Source organism: Hesperophylax consimilis, chromosome 4 (genome assembly GCF_061612785.1).
Source record: "Hesperophylax consimilis isolate HC1 chromosome 4, BYU_Hcon_1.0, whole genome shotgun sequence".
NCBI lineage: Eukaryota > Metazoa > Arthropoda > Insecta > Trichoptera > Limnephilidae > Hesperophylax > Hesperophylax consimilis.
The window spans coordinates 32,840,659-32,856,666 of NC_142839.1; the positions used below are offsets into that span (position 1 = coordinate 32,840,659).

Here is a 16,008-nt window from a genome sequence, read left to right on the forward strand (position 1 = left end):
CCCGAATGGTGGTGTTTTGGTGGTTTTCAATCAAATCTCTTTTGCTGTTGACTGAGATTTATAGATAAAAAACATTTCAGCTTTACCTTATTATCGTGGTACCTAACTACGCATTAATGTTTTTATTTTTTAGAAAAATAATGTTCAGGTTTGTAAAGATAGTGTTGTTTACGACATTAAAAGCAGGTACCGGTAAACATTATCAGTTGTGTGCAGTAGGAATTCCAATGCAAACAATATGGAAACAGCTGTGCGGTGTTATGTTTTCGTTTTGAACCGAGTCATAAATATATTTATTTCAATTCAGGTCATCCCACGTGAAAGTGTATAAATTAAAAAAACAAAGACACTTCATTTTTTCTTTAAGTATTATTTTCAGTGCGCATTGAGTGAAAAATGAAAATATTATCGTAAGTGTACGATTTTAATATATATTTTTTCAAATATATATTACTGTCTAGTGCAAATATTTGACGGAAATTCATAAAGTATGTATAAAAATTACGTGATTCTCTGAAATATTAACAAATCAGTTCCAATTTTCGAAAACGCCAATTAAAATAATTAATATTAAAAAAAATAAATATTATCGCTTGTCTGAATTCTTCCCAAATTGATTCCAATTATGAAAATGATTTTGCAAATTTGAGTTCATTGAATCAGATTTCACGCAGGACTAACATTTCACACACAGACAATCGAGAATAGTATTTTTGACGATGCAACTGCGTGGAAAATTACTCACATGTACCTAGATAAAAAAATTTATTATCTTTAAAGAAAAATATCTTTTCAATTTAGCTTTTGTTTTTAGTAATGAATGTATTAATTAATCCACTTTTTGACATCCGATCGAGCTGAAACTCGGCAGATATACTGTTTGTCAATGATAATAATAATATTTGGCTAATTTATATAGCGCCGTTTTCGTGAGAAATCACCTCAAGGGCGCTAATGCATTCTATTAACTATAAACACATAAACACACGCGAACATATATGCATTTTTTCTGAAATCTGACGAAATTATGGCAGTTAGTATACGAAAAAAATGTCGGTACTACACGATCGGCAACTGACAAAGTCGGAAGCGCGGTTGACTCCAGTCCCTGGGAAAGAAGGTTCAATTCTCAGCCAAACCAAAATGATTATTTTTTTATCTTTAAAGTTTTAAAAGACATTTTAAAATAGATGTATTATTGTAAAACTGATTTTCAAACGTTGCTGTGGCTCAGTCTGCTTGTGCAGATAGAGAATTACGAATTACGCAACATATTAATTCGTATTTTTCTTTAGGTAGGTTAGGTTAGGTTGGGTTGAATCAGATTTCACGCAGGAATAATATTTCACGCACAGACAACCGAGAATAGTATTTTTGACGATGCAGTTGGATAGAAGGTACGAAAACAAATAACATTCGTATTTTTCTTTAGGTAAAATGTAATATTTTTTATGGTAATTTCAATTTTCAAGTAAGTAAAAATTTAGCTTTCTTCCGGCAGACAAAATAATACACTTCTATCGGCTTAAATATCTGTCGTGTTTTATTATTATTATTTACGTGAAATAACCCGACAGAAATACCGAACCCGGTCTCGAACCCGCAATCTGTGAGTCTGAACCCAAGAAGCTTACCACAGAGGTCATCGAAAGTTGTGTATTAGATAATAATAAAAAAATAATATATGATTATAAATAAATATCTGTCTAAGATAACGAATTTTCAATACAGAATAACATGACTTATCATTTTATCTGCTCGGGTTTATCTCTAGCGTGAACTCGCATTTATCCCAGCACTAAAGGCATGTCTCCTCCGTCAAAAACTAGTACACTTTTTGTAGATGCTTAGGTCGGAGCCACAACGTTTTTTTTTAGTTTTCGATAGACCAAGGAAAATAAAAAAGAGTGTGGCCCTGCCCCAATGTGTGTTGTCTGTTGTGGGATGTTTTGTAAAACAAGGAATCACAAAGCAGAACAGATGGATGGGGATGTATTTAATTCCTCTTTAAATGTCTTAGGACTTTTTCAAATACTTATCTTCCAAGATGTTAAGCCTGTCACAGACCATGCTATATTTTCATAGCTTGGCCTATTTCAGCATATCGCTCGCCATACATTCCCATTGGTAGTGTATGGAGAGCGATATGCTGAAATAGGCCTTTAGGCAATAACGTGTCGCCTACCTTAAGAGTGTCAGAATGATAAGATTGTACTGTAAATGGATTAATAATCTGTCGTACAATACTAAAGAATAAATTAAAAACAAAATTGCAGCTGGGGACTGGGCTTAAGACCATCGACATCACAGATAATAATTATTAAAGCGACATAATGATAATTTGTAACGAGATTGCGTAGATCTACTTATTTATCTCTTCTAACCTCCTGGTTTTGTACAAAGACGTTATCTCAAATTTATTGATAAAATTGTCTAAATATGTTAAATTATCAACATTTTGTTGATAATTTTTGACATGAAAGTAATACGAATAGGCATAAATAATTTTCTTATTACACTTCAGATAAATTTAAACAATCGTTTTTATCCAGGTGAGAAGCGTCATCTTAAGTAAATACCTAGTTATCTATCCAGGTGAGTTGCGTCATCTTAAGTAGATACCTAGTTACCTATCGATAGCACATTTTTTCTTTGTTCAGTAAAAATGATATGCACATATAAAAAAACAATTTTGCACTTTTCAAATTTCCTCAGAAATCATATGAGGGCGTACCTACTTAAACACCTACAATTTAATTATTCAATCAATACAATCTTCAAATAAGGAATTATACAAATAGTTCAAATAAATGTAACCATCTCAATGACTATTCTTTTTAAAAACATTTTCAAGCCGGTAGGTACCTAATATTAATTATTCTGATTTGACAGCTTGTAGAAGAATCCACGATCATGGCAGGTTAAAAAGGTAGTATCTAGGGCCGGCCCTGGGTAGGCGCAAATGGAGCAGTCCGCTCCGGGTGCCGACTTACCGTAATGCGTCAAGGAGCCAAGGAGCCATGGAGCGTTGGAGCCAAAGCGCTGATAATATCTAACACCTTGCATAGCGTCTTTGAGGTTTTCACTAGCGCCAGGCGACATTTAGCTTAGGGCCAGCCCTGAGGTCACCAACCGGAACCGGAACAAATTTACACACAGATGAAATGCCAAATGGTCGAGTTAAAATATGACTTACACAGGCATAGCATATACATAGGCATAGGAGTAAACTGCAGAACTGTAGACGTTCTTGAGACTTGAATAGCCTTATCCTCAAACATGTAAAACACATCATCACCATGGTTTGACAAGGTTCTAACTGACGATCTTTTGATTATTAACGAAGTTAGCAATGTGCCAAAATTCTAACATCAGATACTTTTAATTTTAATGTTTATTTGTTTTAAAATTATACCTTTATTTCTAATAATGAAATTTGAAAGTGTATTTTATCTCCTGTAAAACAGTTTTTAGTTTTCTGATATAAATAATAATAATATTTGGATGATTTGTATAGCGCCGTTTTTGTGCAAAATCACGGCGCTGTACAAATATTAAGATTAAGACTTCAGATTCACAAGACTTAAGATTCACAAGACTTAAGATTCACAATTAATTAACATTAACTAATTGTTTATTAGCGAAATTTAGATACAAGATTAAGGAAATAATTGTAAAATTGGATATAATTGGACTTTCTCTCAGGAATGGTGAATTTAATTTAAGTGTATGACTGCTTAAAAAGATTAGTTCTTAGTTTAGACCTGAATTCTGTTAGATTAGTTATGGATCTTAGTTCCCGAGGGAGTTGAGGGAGCCTTCGGCACAGATGCTCCGAAAGTGCGATTACCAAACTTAGTATTTGGCTTGCGCTTAGGTTCCATCAGTCTGCCCACAGCTGATGATGTTGCTGATCTAAGAGTTGACTGCCTCAGACCAGTGTTGTCCGGGACATGTTGTCATTGATGGATTTAAACCCCATTCAGCACAATTTCTACTGGATTCTTTCAAGGCACTTGAGCCAGTGATGGTTAGGAAGGTGTTCTGAAAAGTGCGAATATTTAGAAACCCCGGTTATGAGCCGTGCATGTTCAGAAATATCCCATTTATTTGGATTTTATTGAGAAGCCGAAGTACATATACATTTTCCGACTTTCTGATATCACCCTTAAAAAATATAACGGTCAATATGTCAAAGGCATGAAGGGTTAATAATAATGAAAATAAAGAAACAAAAAAACTCCGTAAACAAACAGGCAACACACCAAATTTAAAATTTTTATTTCCAACTTTCAGATAGGAACAAAACGTCATTTGAACAAGGTTCAAAGAAACGAGAAACTCGTAAAAAGAAATATTGCTTCATTGCTGGTCGAACAAGATTCTAACTTCACAAGTAGGTATGTCTAGAATCTAAAATATACATCCGATTTAAAATTTATTTTTTTTTCAAAATTAATTTTTGATCGTAACAATATTTTCGACTACGACATTGTGAAAAATTATATTGGAATTTCTTCAAATCAGTATTATTTCATACCTACTCAGATAACCTTATCTAATCTAAAATCAGACCAAAAGATCTTCACACCAACCAGCGAAGACCCCACCGGCCGCGATCATTGTATCTAAGGGACAGAAGTTTTGATGGATGATGGATTATGTCAAAATCTGATGACGTTACCACAAGTATAGAATAAAATTATTTTATGTATCGTAAATAATCCAAAATGATGAGGATTATTCCCTCATTAGAGGTTTTATGTTGGTTAGATATTCTTTGATTGGTGTGTCAACCGGTAAATTTTTCAATAGATAATTTGAACCTCTAACAATATTATAGCTTAGACCGATATACAAAGGAGGAACGCACTCAGAAACAGGAATTTTGTCAATCAATCAGAGGAAACCTACTAAATTTATTCTATGGCTACAACCTACATGTTATGTAAAAGAAAAAAATCTTATATTATTAATATTAATTTTGTGGTTTGCTGAAAGTAGAGAATTTTTAAAAATTGTTTTGGACCGGTTGACGATATGAATTAATAATTTTAAACCAGATAACGCTGACCTAAATATAATATTTTCATAATAGATTTTATGTGCCCCAATAGATTGATTGAGTTAGGTATATTATTTTAACGGAGCTAGAGTGATCAATTTTTACACCACTAAAAGTAATAACTTCGGTATTTTTGGTATATTACCTGGTTTACTCAAATCACTGAAATGCAACGGTTTCAATTATATTGAATAACTTCGACAGATGACAATTGTATTTTGGTAAAACCCTTCGAGGCACATTTTTTGGGATTATTTCTTTTCTGAGAATAGTCTACAAAGTATAACGCGGCAAAGTAATTTTTCCTGATTAAGGCATTTTTTAATACTAAAAACTTAATTTATGCCAACGATTTTTTTAGGTTATTTTGATAAAACAAATCTTAATTATAAATTGAATTGCCATATTTTCCATTAACATTTTGAAAAACAAATAACCACTTTCATATAAACTTCAATTAGTTTTACGAATTGTACCTACCATGTGTAAATAATTATCCAAACTGATGACTTATTTATATGACCACTGGACTTTTTTTATATTACATATATGTTAATTCGGTAGGTAAAATTGTGATTGTTTTTGATGACACGTATTGAAACAATTTTTTATTTTTTTATTTGGTACATTATTTTGTTACAATTTATGTTTTCCAGTAATGTAGGCCTCACTGGGTGGCTTGCCCGTGCTGAGGCCTTCATTTTATAATATGAAAATCTTATCTACATATTACATTTAAAGAGAAGATAGTAAATTTGAAAAGAAAATAATAAATTTAAAATTAAAAATAAAAATACATAATAATACATTTAAAATTAAAAAAATAATACAATGAAAATAATCTTGTGTGTTTGTGAGTGATGTGTGTTTATGTTGGTTTTGTGTGTTACGTGTAGGTTTTATTTTTATTTTATGCTATGACATTTTGGTAATATTGTCTTTTTTGTTGTTTAATCCATTTTGTAATTTTGTGTGTGAATTTATTTTTATTTTCCTCAATTTTAATTTCAATTTTTAGACTGTTGAAAGCTTTTATAGCATGGTATTGGTAGTGTCTTTGTCCAAATGTTGAATTTACTGTTGGAGTTTTAATGTTTTCTTTGTACGCTTGTCTAACTGGTCTGTTAGTGTTATTTTGTGTATGTTGAAATTTATTTTTTTTGTTAAAAATGTAGTTTAGTAGTGTTTTAACGTATAATTGGCGTATATCTAGTACGTCACAGCTGTTGAATATTTAAAGATAATATTATATTGGTTGTCCGAGTCTGTATATTCCATGTAATCCGCCATGTTGGTGATTAATTGTGAAAGTATATGATGTGAAGTGTATTTACGTGTGGAGTTGTGTTTATGTTAGTTTGTTAATGTCATCACAATGTTTAATATTGAAAATTTTGCCTTCCGGGGTCTTCCTGGTTAATAGATGGCCTCTTCGAAACCATACAAATTTGTAGTTAATTATTTTTGCATGGTTTTTTAATTTCCACATTAGTTGCTTGTAATATGGCGTCATTACTTCTCCAATGTAAATGTTTTGAATGAGTTATGTTTTGAATGAGTTAAACAATGAAAACTTAATATCGATGAGCAAATAATGCAAAGATCAAATGAGTAAATAATCGTTAGAATTGTATGGATTATCAGATAAACGGTTATTTAATATATTAGATTAATAGATCATTGTGTATTAGTATTTTTGGTCTCGATTGAACTTTAGACTATTTAATCACCTTTAATCAATAGTTTGTCAGCCATGCAACTAGGTATTCACACACACATTCAATTATATTAATATACATGGCCAGTGCACTAATTGTATAAAAAAGTGCAGGAACGCAAACGCTATGCTTTAAAAGTCAGATCAGATAAGGTTAAAATAATAATTTTTTTGTTTCATTGGAAAAGTTTGTACAAGATGTACGTATAAAGCATAATTTCATTGAAGAATATTAGCGACTGTCAAACCAAAATTTGAAACAGAAATATCAGAAAAAGATACGGTCGCATCTAATAATTGAACCCACTAGCCTTGCAGGGTCTATGCTCTACCACTGAGCTAATCTGACCCTATTCCCTTCGGTCATATTTAACTGTATCATTCTTCGAATAAGAACTACCAACATTATCTTAATTTTCTTAGTTTTTTTTTAATATGTTTGTATTTAGTTTCTTGTTGTCTTTAAATTGTCTTGATAATGTTTGCAAGTTGATAATCACTTTGTTCTTTCAGTCATGTTTTTACTTTTGTTTTAAATATATTCATTTCTGTTATCAGCCAAATATTATTATTATTTTTAAAAGATTTATTCAAACTGCGTATATAAACCAGTATATTTGGCCTTATTGCCCTGGTTGAGTATTTATGTTGGGCAGTGGAGTATTCATATATGTTTTTATTTTATTTTTGCTTAAAGTTTTTGTGCATTAGTAGACTTGAATTTAGAAAAAAAAATTCTGTCCGAGTTCTAACCGAAACTTCTAAAATTGTCTTTAGTACTATGGGCTATGTTGAACAGTTATAGTTTTAAGGTTTGTTCGAATTGTCTCGTTTCCTTTCCTTTAGAGATTTTAGTACTTCTGTATTTAAAAGATCGTAAGGTCTCCTAATAATTCACGAAGTAAAACAATACAGAAACTATTTTAGACTTTAACTGAACTATTGTTAGGGTGATAAATATATTAATCTATGGAAACCAGTGTTCACGTGCGTTTTAAGAAATGGTAACGATTTTCACATAAAGTATCAAACAGCTATTTCTTGAATTACGAGAATGCATTCAAGAAATCCACTAATAATTGTTCATTATTTTAGTTGCAGTTTGATTGACACGTTGATTCCATTTTCCCCCTTTACAAATCTCACTTAAACATTAACTTCTTCAATAATGTCTATAGTCAATTCTTTAACCAACACAGGATTCTATAAACACAGGACATAATTTTATTAAAATAAATCAAATTTTTAATATTTATTTGCCGAAAATAGTTTCCGGAACATCGTGGGTCGTTCCGGCGCGTTCCACTACATATATTGAAGCACTGTACCTAACAAAGTTAGGGAATACGTAGCATGATTCACATGATTGTGATGAAGGGTATCGTGGAGTTCGCGAAGCGCTCAGATTCAAGTCTGAACTTTGCCGGGTACAAAGTACCGCCGGTAATCAGCTCGACTTGGGTCCTTTTCTCTCCAATTGTCTCCGATAATGATTTGTGTGTTTGTATGAACAATAAATCGGTCGATATCTCGTATTTTATATAATGTGTGGAAGTATTTATCGAAGAGAAATATTTACGATTCCGTCATTCAGTCGTGCACAGCCGGTTGACGAGCACATCGCAGTTTATTCACAGTGATTCCTTTTTATCAATAATTTGTCGTCGCTCTGTCGGCGATAGTCTTGTTCGGTAGTGAGTGATCTTAAGTTGAAGGTGAGTTTAGCCTTTATTAACCGCAGGTTTTACTGACCGCTTTGTTTCAAGGAGTTTATCAACTGTGCGCCTTGTTAGTGATACGGAGATCTTTATGCTTATTTATAGCGGTCATCGGGTGTTATTGACTTTTTGTATTATTGAGTTACCTTCGATAGTTTGCATTATTCAAATCAAGTAAACAGGAAACCGATTAATTGGCACAATAGATGGTATTAAGTATTCAATTCAAATAACTTAATTATATGTCTTTGTTTTGCCATACCCCTCAAAGTTTTATTACCCTGTCGCGATGGCAGATATATTTTGCTCGTATCTGAGCGGCAACCTTCTTGGTTCTGGATCCAGGGGTCACGTTTTCTGTAGTATTATGGTTTGGATAATATGTACAATGTACATCCTTACTTTGTCCTCTCTTCCTCTTTCTTCAGCTTCACCAGTTAAGAATCTTGTACGGTATCAAACAATTGAATTGTTTTTTAATACCCTTTTGATATAAACAAATAGATTTTTATCAATCTTTAGCGTGTTTTAAGTAAACTAAATAGTTGTACTAATTATCAATATTTATTTTAGATGAAAAAATAATTATGGCCTCCGTGGTCGAGGAGTAAGGCTCTCGATAAGCAATTCGAAGGTCCCGGGTTCAAATCCCGGCGTGCGCGAGTAATTTTTGTATGTTGAGTTTGTGTTATTTCACAATTTTGTAATTTTCTTGCGGCACGTTACAGAGTGGAAGATAATCTCAGTATCGCCTTAGTGTAAGAACACCATTCAGAATTAGACGTTGCTTGAAATGGCTTTGGCCTTGTTAGCTAGATATGATTCGCCAGGTAGCTCCCTACTACCTCCATCCTCACAACATACCCTAATTGGGGATGTCATAGTATCACTGGCCCCTGACGGTTGGTAGCAGTTTCATAACTGCTCTTGTGCGGTATTCACATTAAAAACGATTATTGACCATCTATAAAAAAAAGAATAATTATTTGAGTGGGAAAGTAATAACACCTACAGTGCATGTATTAGCTAAATCTAAAGCAGACACATCTATTGATTTGAATTAATTAGTGCAACAAAACAGCGCTTATCTACATTTCATAAAGCTACACGTGTGTCAAGAAGTTAGAAAACAAGCATGTACTTTTATGTATGTAGGCGCCCATTAATTATGCAGAAGCCAATTATTCATTAAATATGAGTGTTTACAAATGCATTGTAATGTATTTTGCGATGTTTAGTGGGTTGATTTACGCTCTATACAGGGTGTACGGGGTAAAGTGCGCTAACTTCGGGGGGGTCATTCTACATGGTTTTAGAAGTAAAAAAGATGAATATTTTTTTCGAAATTACATTGATTTATGGTAAAAAAAGTTGAATTGTTTTTATGAGAAAATAAATATTATTCAATCGAAAAAAAAAATTGTTTTGGAAAATAAGTGTTATTCTTAGTAAAAACATTATAAACATTGAGAAAACTGTCCTCTCGTACTAATGACTTTGCTATTTTACCTTGTGAAAATATAATATTTTAAAATAACCTATTTGAACAGCCAACTGTATTTATTTAAGTTGTCAATCGCTTTTGAAAGAATGCTTTTTCGTCAGAAGAAAATACATTCTAATATCACTTCTGATTAAGGCGACATAAAACTCTAATATCGGGGTTTTGCTGGACGCTCACATTTTAATTATTTCTGATGAACGTATTACTAAAATCTCAAATGTTTCTCGAGGGATCCCTCGGGAAGTTACTAATTCATCGTCTTTAATATTTATAATGCAGGTATATTACAGTATTGGTACTTATGTATTATTATTGTTTTGAACTATATCTGCTTATTTAGCAGTGGCGGCTCGTGACTTTTGGGTGTACTAGAACGCTAATATTACAAAAAATGGAATTAATGATGTTGTTGTATCCGAAAATGATGTTAATTTTTTTTTGAAAATTCTTTTTTTTATGACGGTTTTTAGTAAATTTCATTTTAACCGTACGCCGCACGGATTTTTATGAAAATCTACATGCAAAAAAATAGATCAAAAAAATGATTTTCGAATACAAGAACACAAATAATGTCCAATTTGTCAAACTTAGCACCTTATCACACTCAAAAATCATGAGCTGCCACTGTTATCTAGTATAATGTATGATTATGGGTGGATATATATTGAGCTTTAACTTTATCTCTGGGTCTGTAGGTTATGGGCTCGTAACCGGGCGAAGGGTAAATACATTTGGTTAAAAGCAAATATTGAAATTATAAGCATATTTTTTTGAATCTTGAAATCCTTGAGTATTGAAATGGTAATTGAACATTCTTCTGAACTGAATTTTTTTTTATTATTTACAGAAACTACGTTTTCTATATTCAGTAAATAAGATCTTAATTGCCAAGTCCTCAATTTACAATTTTATTCCGCCTTAATATACGCGAATTTGAAGTTTCATAATCCCACTAAGACATGGTTCTTGCCACATAAAAAAAACACAGAGCATTTTTCGTGTCCTGAAACCAAAGACTGATTTATCAACATGGAAACGGTTATTAAAAGAACTCGACGACAACTGGGTAGCGTTATCGTTACAGTTATTTAGATAATATATGAACTTTCGAATGTTATAAGGTCATCTCTATTGACGCCTCCTGTCCCTAAATGAGAATTAATAACCAAAGAGAACATCCATTAATTTATACAAATTTTTATTCTTTTATTAGCTTCCTTATCTTTTAACGATATAGTTAATTCCATGTGAACTTCTGGTCATGTTGATATAAAATATTAGTTCTGAAATAATATTTACAAACAATTTTCATATCGTAATTATCTTTCTGTTCTAAATTAATAATTTTAGATCCGTGAAAAATTCACGAGATATTACAATTGTGGAAGTATTTATTAAAAAAAACATTGATTCAGGATTTCAAAAACAAAACTCATTTTTAGAGAGGTTTACAAATTTATACTTCATTAGTAAACATGAAAAAAAATTATCTGTCAAAATTTTTAACAAAAGTAATATACATTTAAAATATGGAATTATTAACTATGTACTTAATTAAAATAAAATTATTTTGTTACCTAATTTATCGCTTGTCTGAATTGTTCCCACAATCAGTTAAAATTTTGGAAGCAATCCAAATCCAAGTTCTAGTTTCTCAATTAGTATTTTTTAACTAATGACCTTATTATATACGAGGCCAGGAATAATCTACTTTATGTAATCTTAAAATAAGATCTTTTGTAGCAAGTATAGTAATAATAAGTAATATAATATTTTATTATACAATGATTTGAAATCATGGAATTAAAATAAAAAGGAGACGCCATGTTAAAGCTAGTTTTAATTTATGGATTTATTTGTACATAAACCTTTTGGCTTACACGCTGAAATGCTGAGTAGTGTTATGTTTTAGTAATTAATTAATTAATCTTAAAAATGATATAACGGCATTAAAATTAAAAATAGATGCGGCGTTGAATTTCCCTCATTTCAACAAATCTTAGAAACACGTTAGAACAATATTATTATTCTATGTTATGACTGCTTATTTGCATTATTTTAACACATCAATAGATCGTGACTAAAGACACCACAATTAGTTTCATATTAGTTAATAGCTGCTGATAAGTTTTCATTTTGCATCGGTGCAGTGGTAGAAGCAATCTTTAAATAAAAAATTAAAAGTCTGTCTGTTTGTGTGCTTAGTTCTTCTAAACTATGCAACGGAGTTTGATAGGGTTTTCAGTATCATTTAGAGAATTTCTTTCGAAAGGTTTCTATATATAATACATGGATATTATATTTATTGAAATTAGAGAAAAGTAGATCAATGCCGGGTACACGTCAGCTAGTTTAAGGCGAAGCTTAATGCCAAATCACTATTTTGATTAATCTTTATAAAGAATTGGTGTACATTATGAATACCAAAAAATATTCTTTATATAAATTGAAAGTTTTCCTATCGTTTCGCTTGAGTATAATACAAATAAAATAATAAATTACTCAATAAAAAATATAAATGTAAACTACTAAAAAAATATTTTTTCAATAGAAATGTATGAACGCATAAAGGAAACAACTTTAAAAAAATACAGTAATAGCTAAGATTATCTTTGAGTGTTTCACTTGATTAATTTTTTTGGTTTCTTTTAAAATTATTTAAAAATAAATAAAAACCAGTTTTGTGCTTGAAATCGAACGTTTCTATACTCCATTTGCCAAGCGATTTTAAGGCCTGTTACCTACAATATAAGGTATACCCAGACCCGTGAAAAGTTCGGGCGCCGACTACCCGAACCAAGGCGTTAAGGAGTCAAGGCGCTGATAGTACCTGATACAGCGTTCTTGACGTTTTAACCTGCGCTAGGCGCCTTTGGCTGAGGGCCAGCCCTTGATATTATAATTGTAGGATTTGTGAAACTGAAAATATTTATAAAAAAACATATTTGCCTTGGGATCATTGCTTTCAAACGAGGAAATTTACTGATGGAATGTAAGAATAATTGATATATTATCACATACTCGTATATCCAATGAAATTATACAAATACTAACTGAACAAAAATGTACCATCGCTTATAAAAACGATAGCCTTTCAAAGAATATGTTTCGGAATGGGCCGCTAAAGTATGTTCATTACAGTTCAATTAAATCACGTTATACACTCTATTAATTCAAATAAGCGTCTGTCAAAGGTTTTAAAAAATAAATACATTTAAAATACGAATAAAGAATTTTTGATTGTAATTATTTTGGTACCTGCTTTATAAGGTACTATGGTAAGTACCTACTTCCAATTTTGAATTAACTCTTCAGATTAATTTGTTCGGTTTTGGTAAACAAACAGCTATTACCCGTAGAGTCAATTTGTTCACTTTTCGGAATAGCTCATATAACAAAAATCATTGGTCTCCCTTACCGTGAGAGTTAGAAATATGAATTGAACTGTCTTAGAGAGAGAAAATACAGTTTTAAATTCAAATATACAAGATAACCATAGAATAATTGAACAACTCTATGAAACCAAAGATTCCGACCGCAATTTGAGATAAAATTATTCAACTGTGATTTTTTGCTAATTATTTTTTTTATGAAATGACATAAAAGTTAGGTGACAGTATTGTTTACAATACACTTGTCTAATAAAACAAGTATTTTTTTAGTTATCAGTAATTTATTTAAGTGTTTCGACGAAAAAACGTAAGGTAAGCCGTTTAAAAAAACTTTTTTACGTTCGATTTTAAAAAAATATATACTTAAAAAAATTATCAGTTTAATTTTAATAATAACATTTCAAAGCGTATTTTATCACCTTTCAAAAACACATTTACATTCAATTTATTTGGATTTTATTTCAAAGCGTAAATACTCCGACGTCTGACAGAATGAGGCTTAGGTTTGAAGAGTTACGAAATATAACAGTCAATAAGCCAAAGGCCTGAATGGTTGAAAGTTAATTGCACTTGAATAATATTACGCATTACGCAGGAATATTTCACATTACTAACCAACTTACCCATGTCACCGACAACCGAAATTAGTAATGTATAATTACGTTACGTGATTAAATTATGGTCATCACAATGCACGCATTAATTTATTATTGCATTTTATGTGTCTAGCATTGATTTTGTTCGTCGGCGGTTCAGAGTACATAAACAGCTCTCTAGAGTAGATAACGTCATAATATTTTATGTTACAATCGCCCCTTTCTGAACTTTAGAACCTAACTAAGTTTGTTCTAGTTAGCGATGGGTCATGACTCATTTTATTAAGGTTAAACGCAACGCTCGTTGTATTCTACGTGTTCACAGATGGCGTTAATTAATTAATTTTGTTTAAATACGCTTTTGCAAGGTATTGCTTTGCAGTATTAAGACAAATTATTTGTTTGCGCCCTCATATACGCAATATGAATATGAATAAATAGTTTTGTCCATATAAAAACTCAATTCTATCGAGAAAAGCATACAAATACAATATTGGATTAAATCATCGGTAAAATATTGTATTTGTGTGCCTTTCTCGAAAGAATTAAATCTTTAAACGAACAAAACTATTGATTCATATTCATATTGCGTATATACGGGCGCAAACAAATGATTTGTCTTAATATTGTAAAGCAATACCTTGCAAAAGCGTATTTAAACAAAATTAATTAATTAACGCCATCTGTGAACACGTAGAATACAACGAGCGTTGCGTTTAACCTTAAGAGCGAGAGTCATGCGGGAGCCACGGTACCACCTCAATATGTTCGTACGGCTCAAAGAGTCGACTCAATTGAACGGGAGCCGTGAGTTACGGCTCACCCGCTATGGCTCCCCCGATACGGCTCCCCCTCTACAGCTCCCCCGATACGACACCCAGCATTAAAGAATGAATGATCGGACCACTCTTGGTACTGGTACGACGCCTTGTACCGTGAGAAAAGTAAGATGTTAGGTAGTTAGAAGGTGTAAGTACATATGTCGGACTGTCACACGTTAAATAACTTTCTTAGAACATGGACAAATTTTAATTGACAGTAGGTAGCCATCTAAATAATAGTATATACAAATGTTGCCGGTATGATATTTCTACTTTGACCCTTGGGATATCGCAATATAGAAGCACATTTCTTAAAACGCTTAGATAAAAATTATTTCTCTTATCACATTTTCGAGTAGGTACCTACGTGTGACTTTAATCCCATAAGAATGTCGATCTTTGGAATGGGATTTGAGCACTGACTAACTGATATTTTTTTATTGCACAATCCCACAATCGTGTATATTAGGTACTTGCTTACTTCATGACATAAACACAATGAAGTTGTTAATTTTATAAATCGCCTGGAACCGTGGTGCTTTACAAAGTGTTCCATATAAGAACTTCTATAACCGAGCAATCTAAAAATACGTACAAATAAAGTACCTACCTACCTATTAGTAAAGATGGATAGTATTTTTCTAAAGTAGTTACTCGAACCTATTACTAATAATTAATGATGCATGGATTAACCTGTAGGATTGTTATAACATTATGTAGGACCTTCATTTTTTTATGTTAATGAGTTACTCATTCCCCAAAAAAGTTCCTAATTACGAAAAAAAACATTGTTCTGACTTGATTACAAACTTTCGTAAATTGTTAGTTAATTTAATAAAACTGATGAGAATCTCATTAACAACGGAAATTTTAAAGTAAAGTTAAATTACAAAACCAATGCAGCATCTACTTCTTCAATTAGCCGTGCTTTTCATACTTTTAATAATATTTGCAAAACTAACTTCGACATTTTTTCTGATTCACTATCTACGTTTAAAAGGAGCATCATGTCAATGATATAAAACTGATTAATGCGCATATATATTTAATTTGACGAAAAAAATATCTTAATTTTTTCGAATTTTCCGACCTTCCGACAAAAATATAATGGTCAGAGGCCCGAGGGTTTAACCTGTAAATTGTTTGATAACTGTAACCAACGTACTGTTTTTTTATTTTTAATAATATAAAATAA

General features: G+C 31.6%; 1 protein-coding gene across 4 annotated transcripts in view; it reads left to right on the top strand.

The window, feature by feature from the left end:
• The first annotated feature begins 312 nt into the window (after window positions 1-312).
• Window positions 313-16,008, top strand: part of LOC149424582 (clavesin-1) — a 31,860-nt gene continuing 16,164 nt past the window's right edge. The window contains exon 1 of one of the 4 annotated variants that reach the window (XM_089651705.1): window positions 313-410. In XM_089651705.1, coding sequence (XP_089507831.1) covers window positions 397-410 — 14 coding nt within the window. In that variant the 5' untranslated portion in view covers window positions 313-396. Of the gene's footprint in view, window positions 489-4,296; window positions 4,401-8,354; window positions 8,498-16,008 lie in introns of those variants that run through there. The other 3 variants (XM_089630879.1, XM_089630880.1, XM_089651706.1) reach the window with 3 other exon arrangements.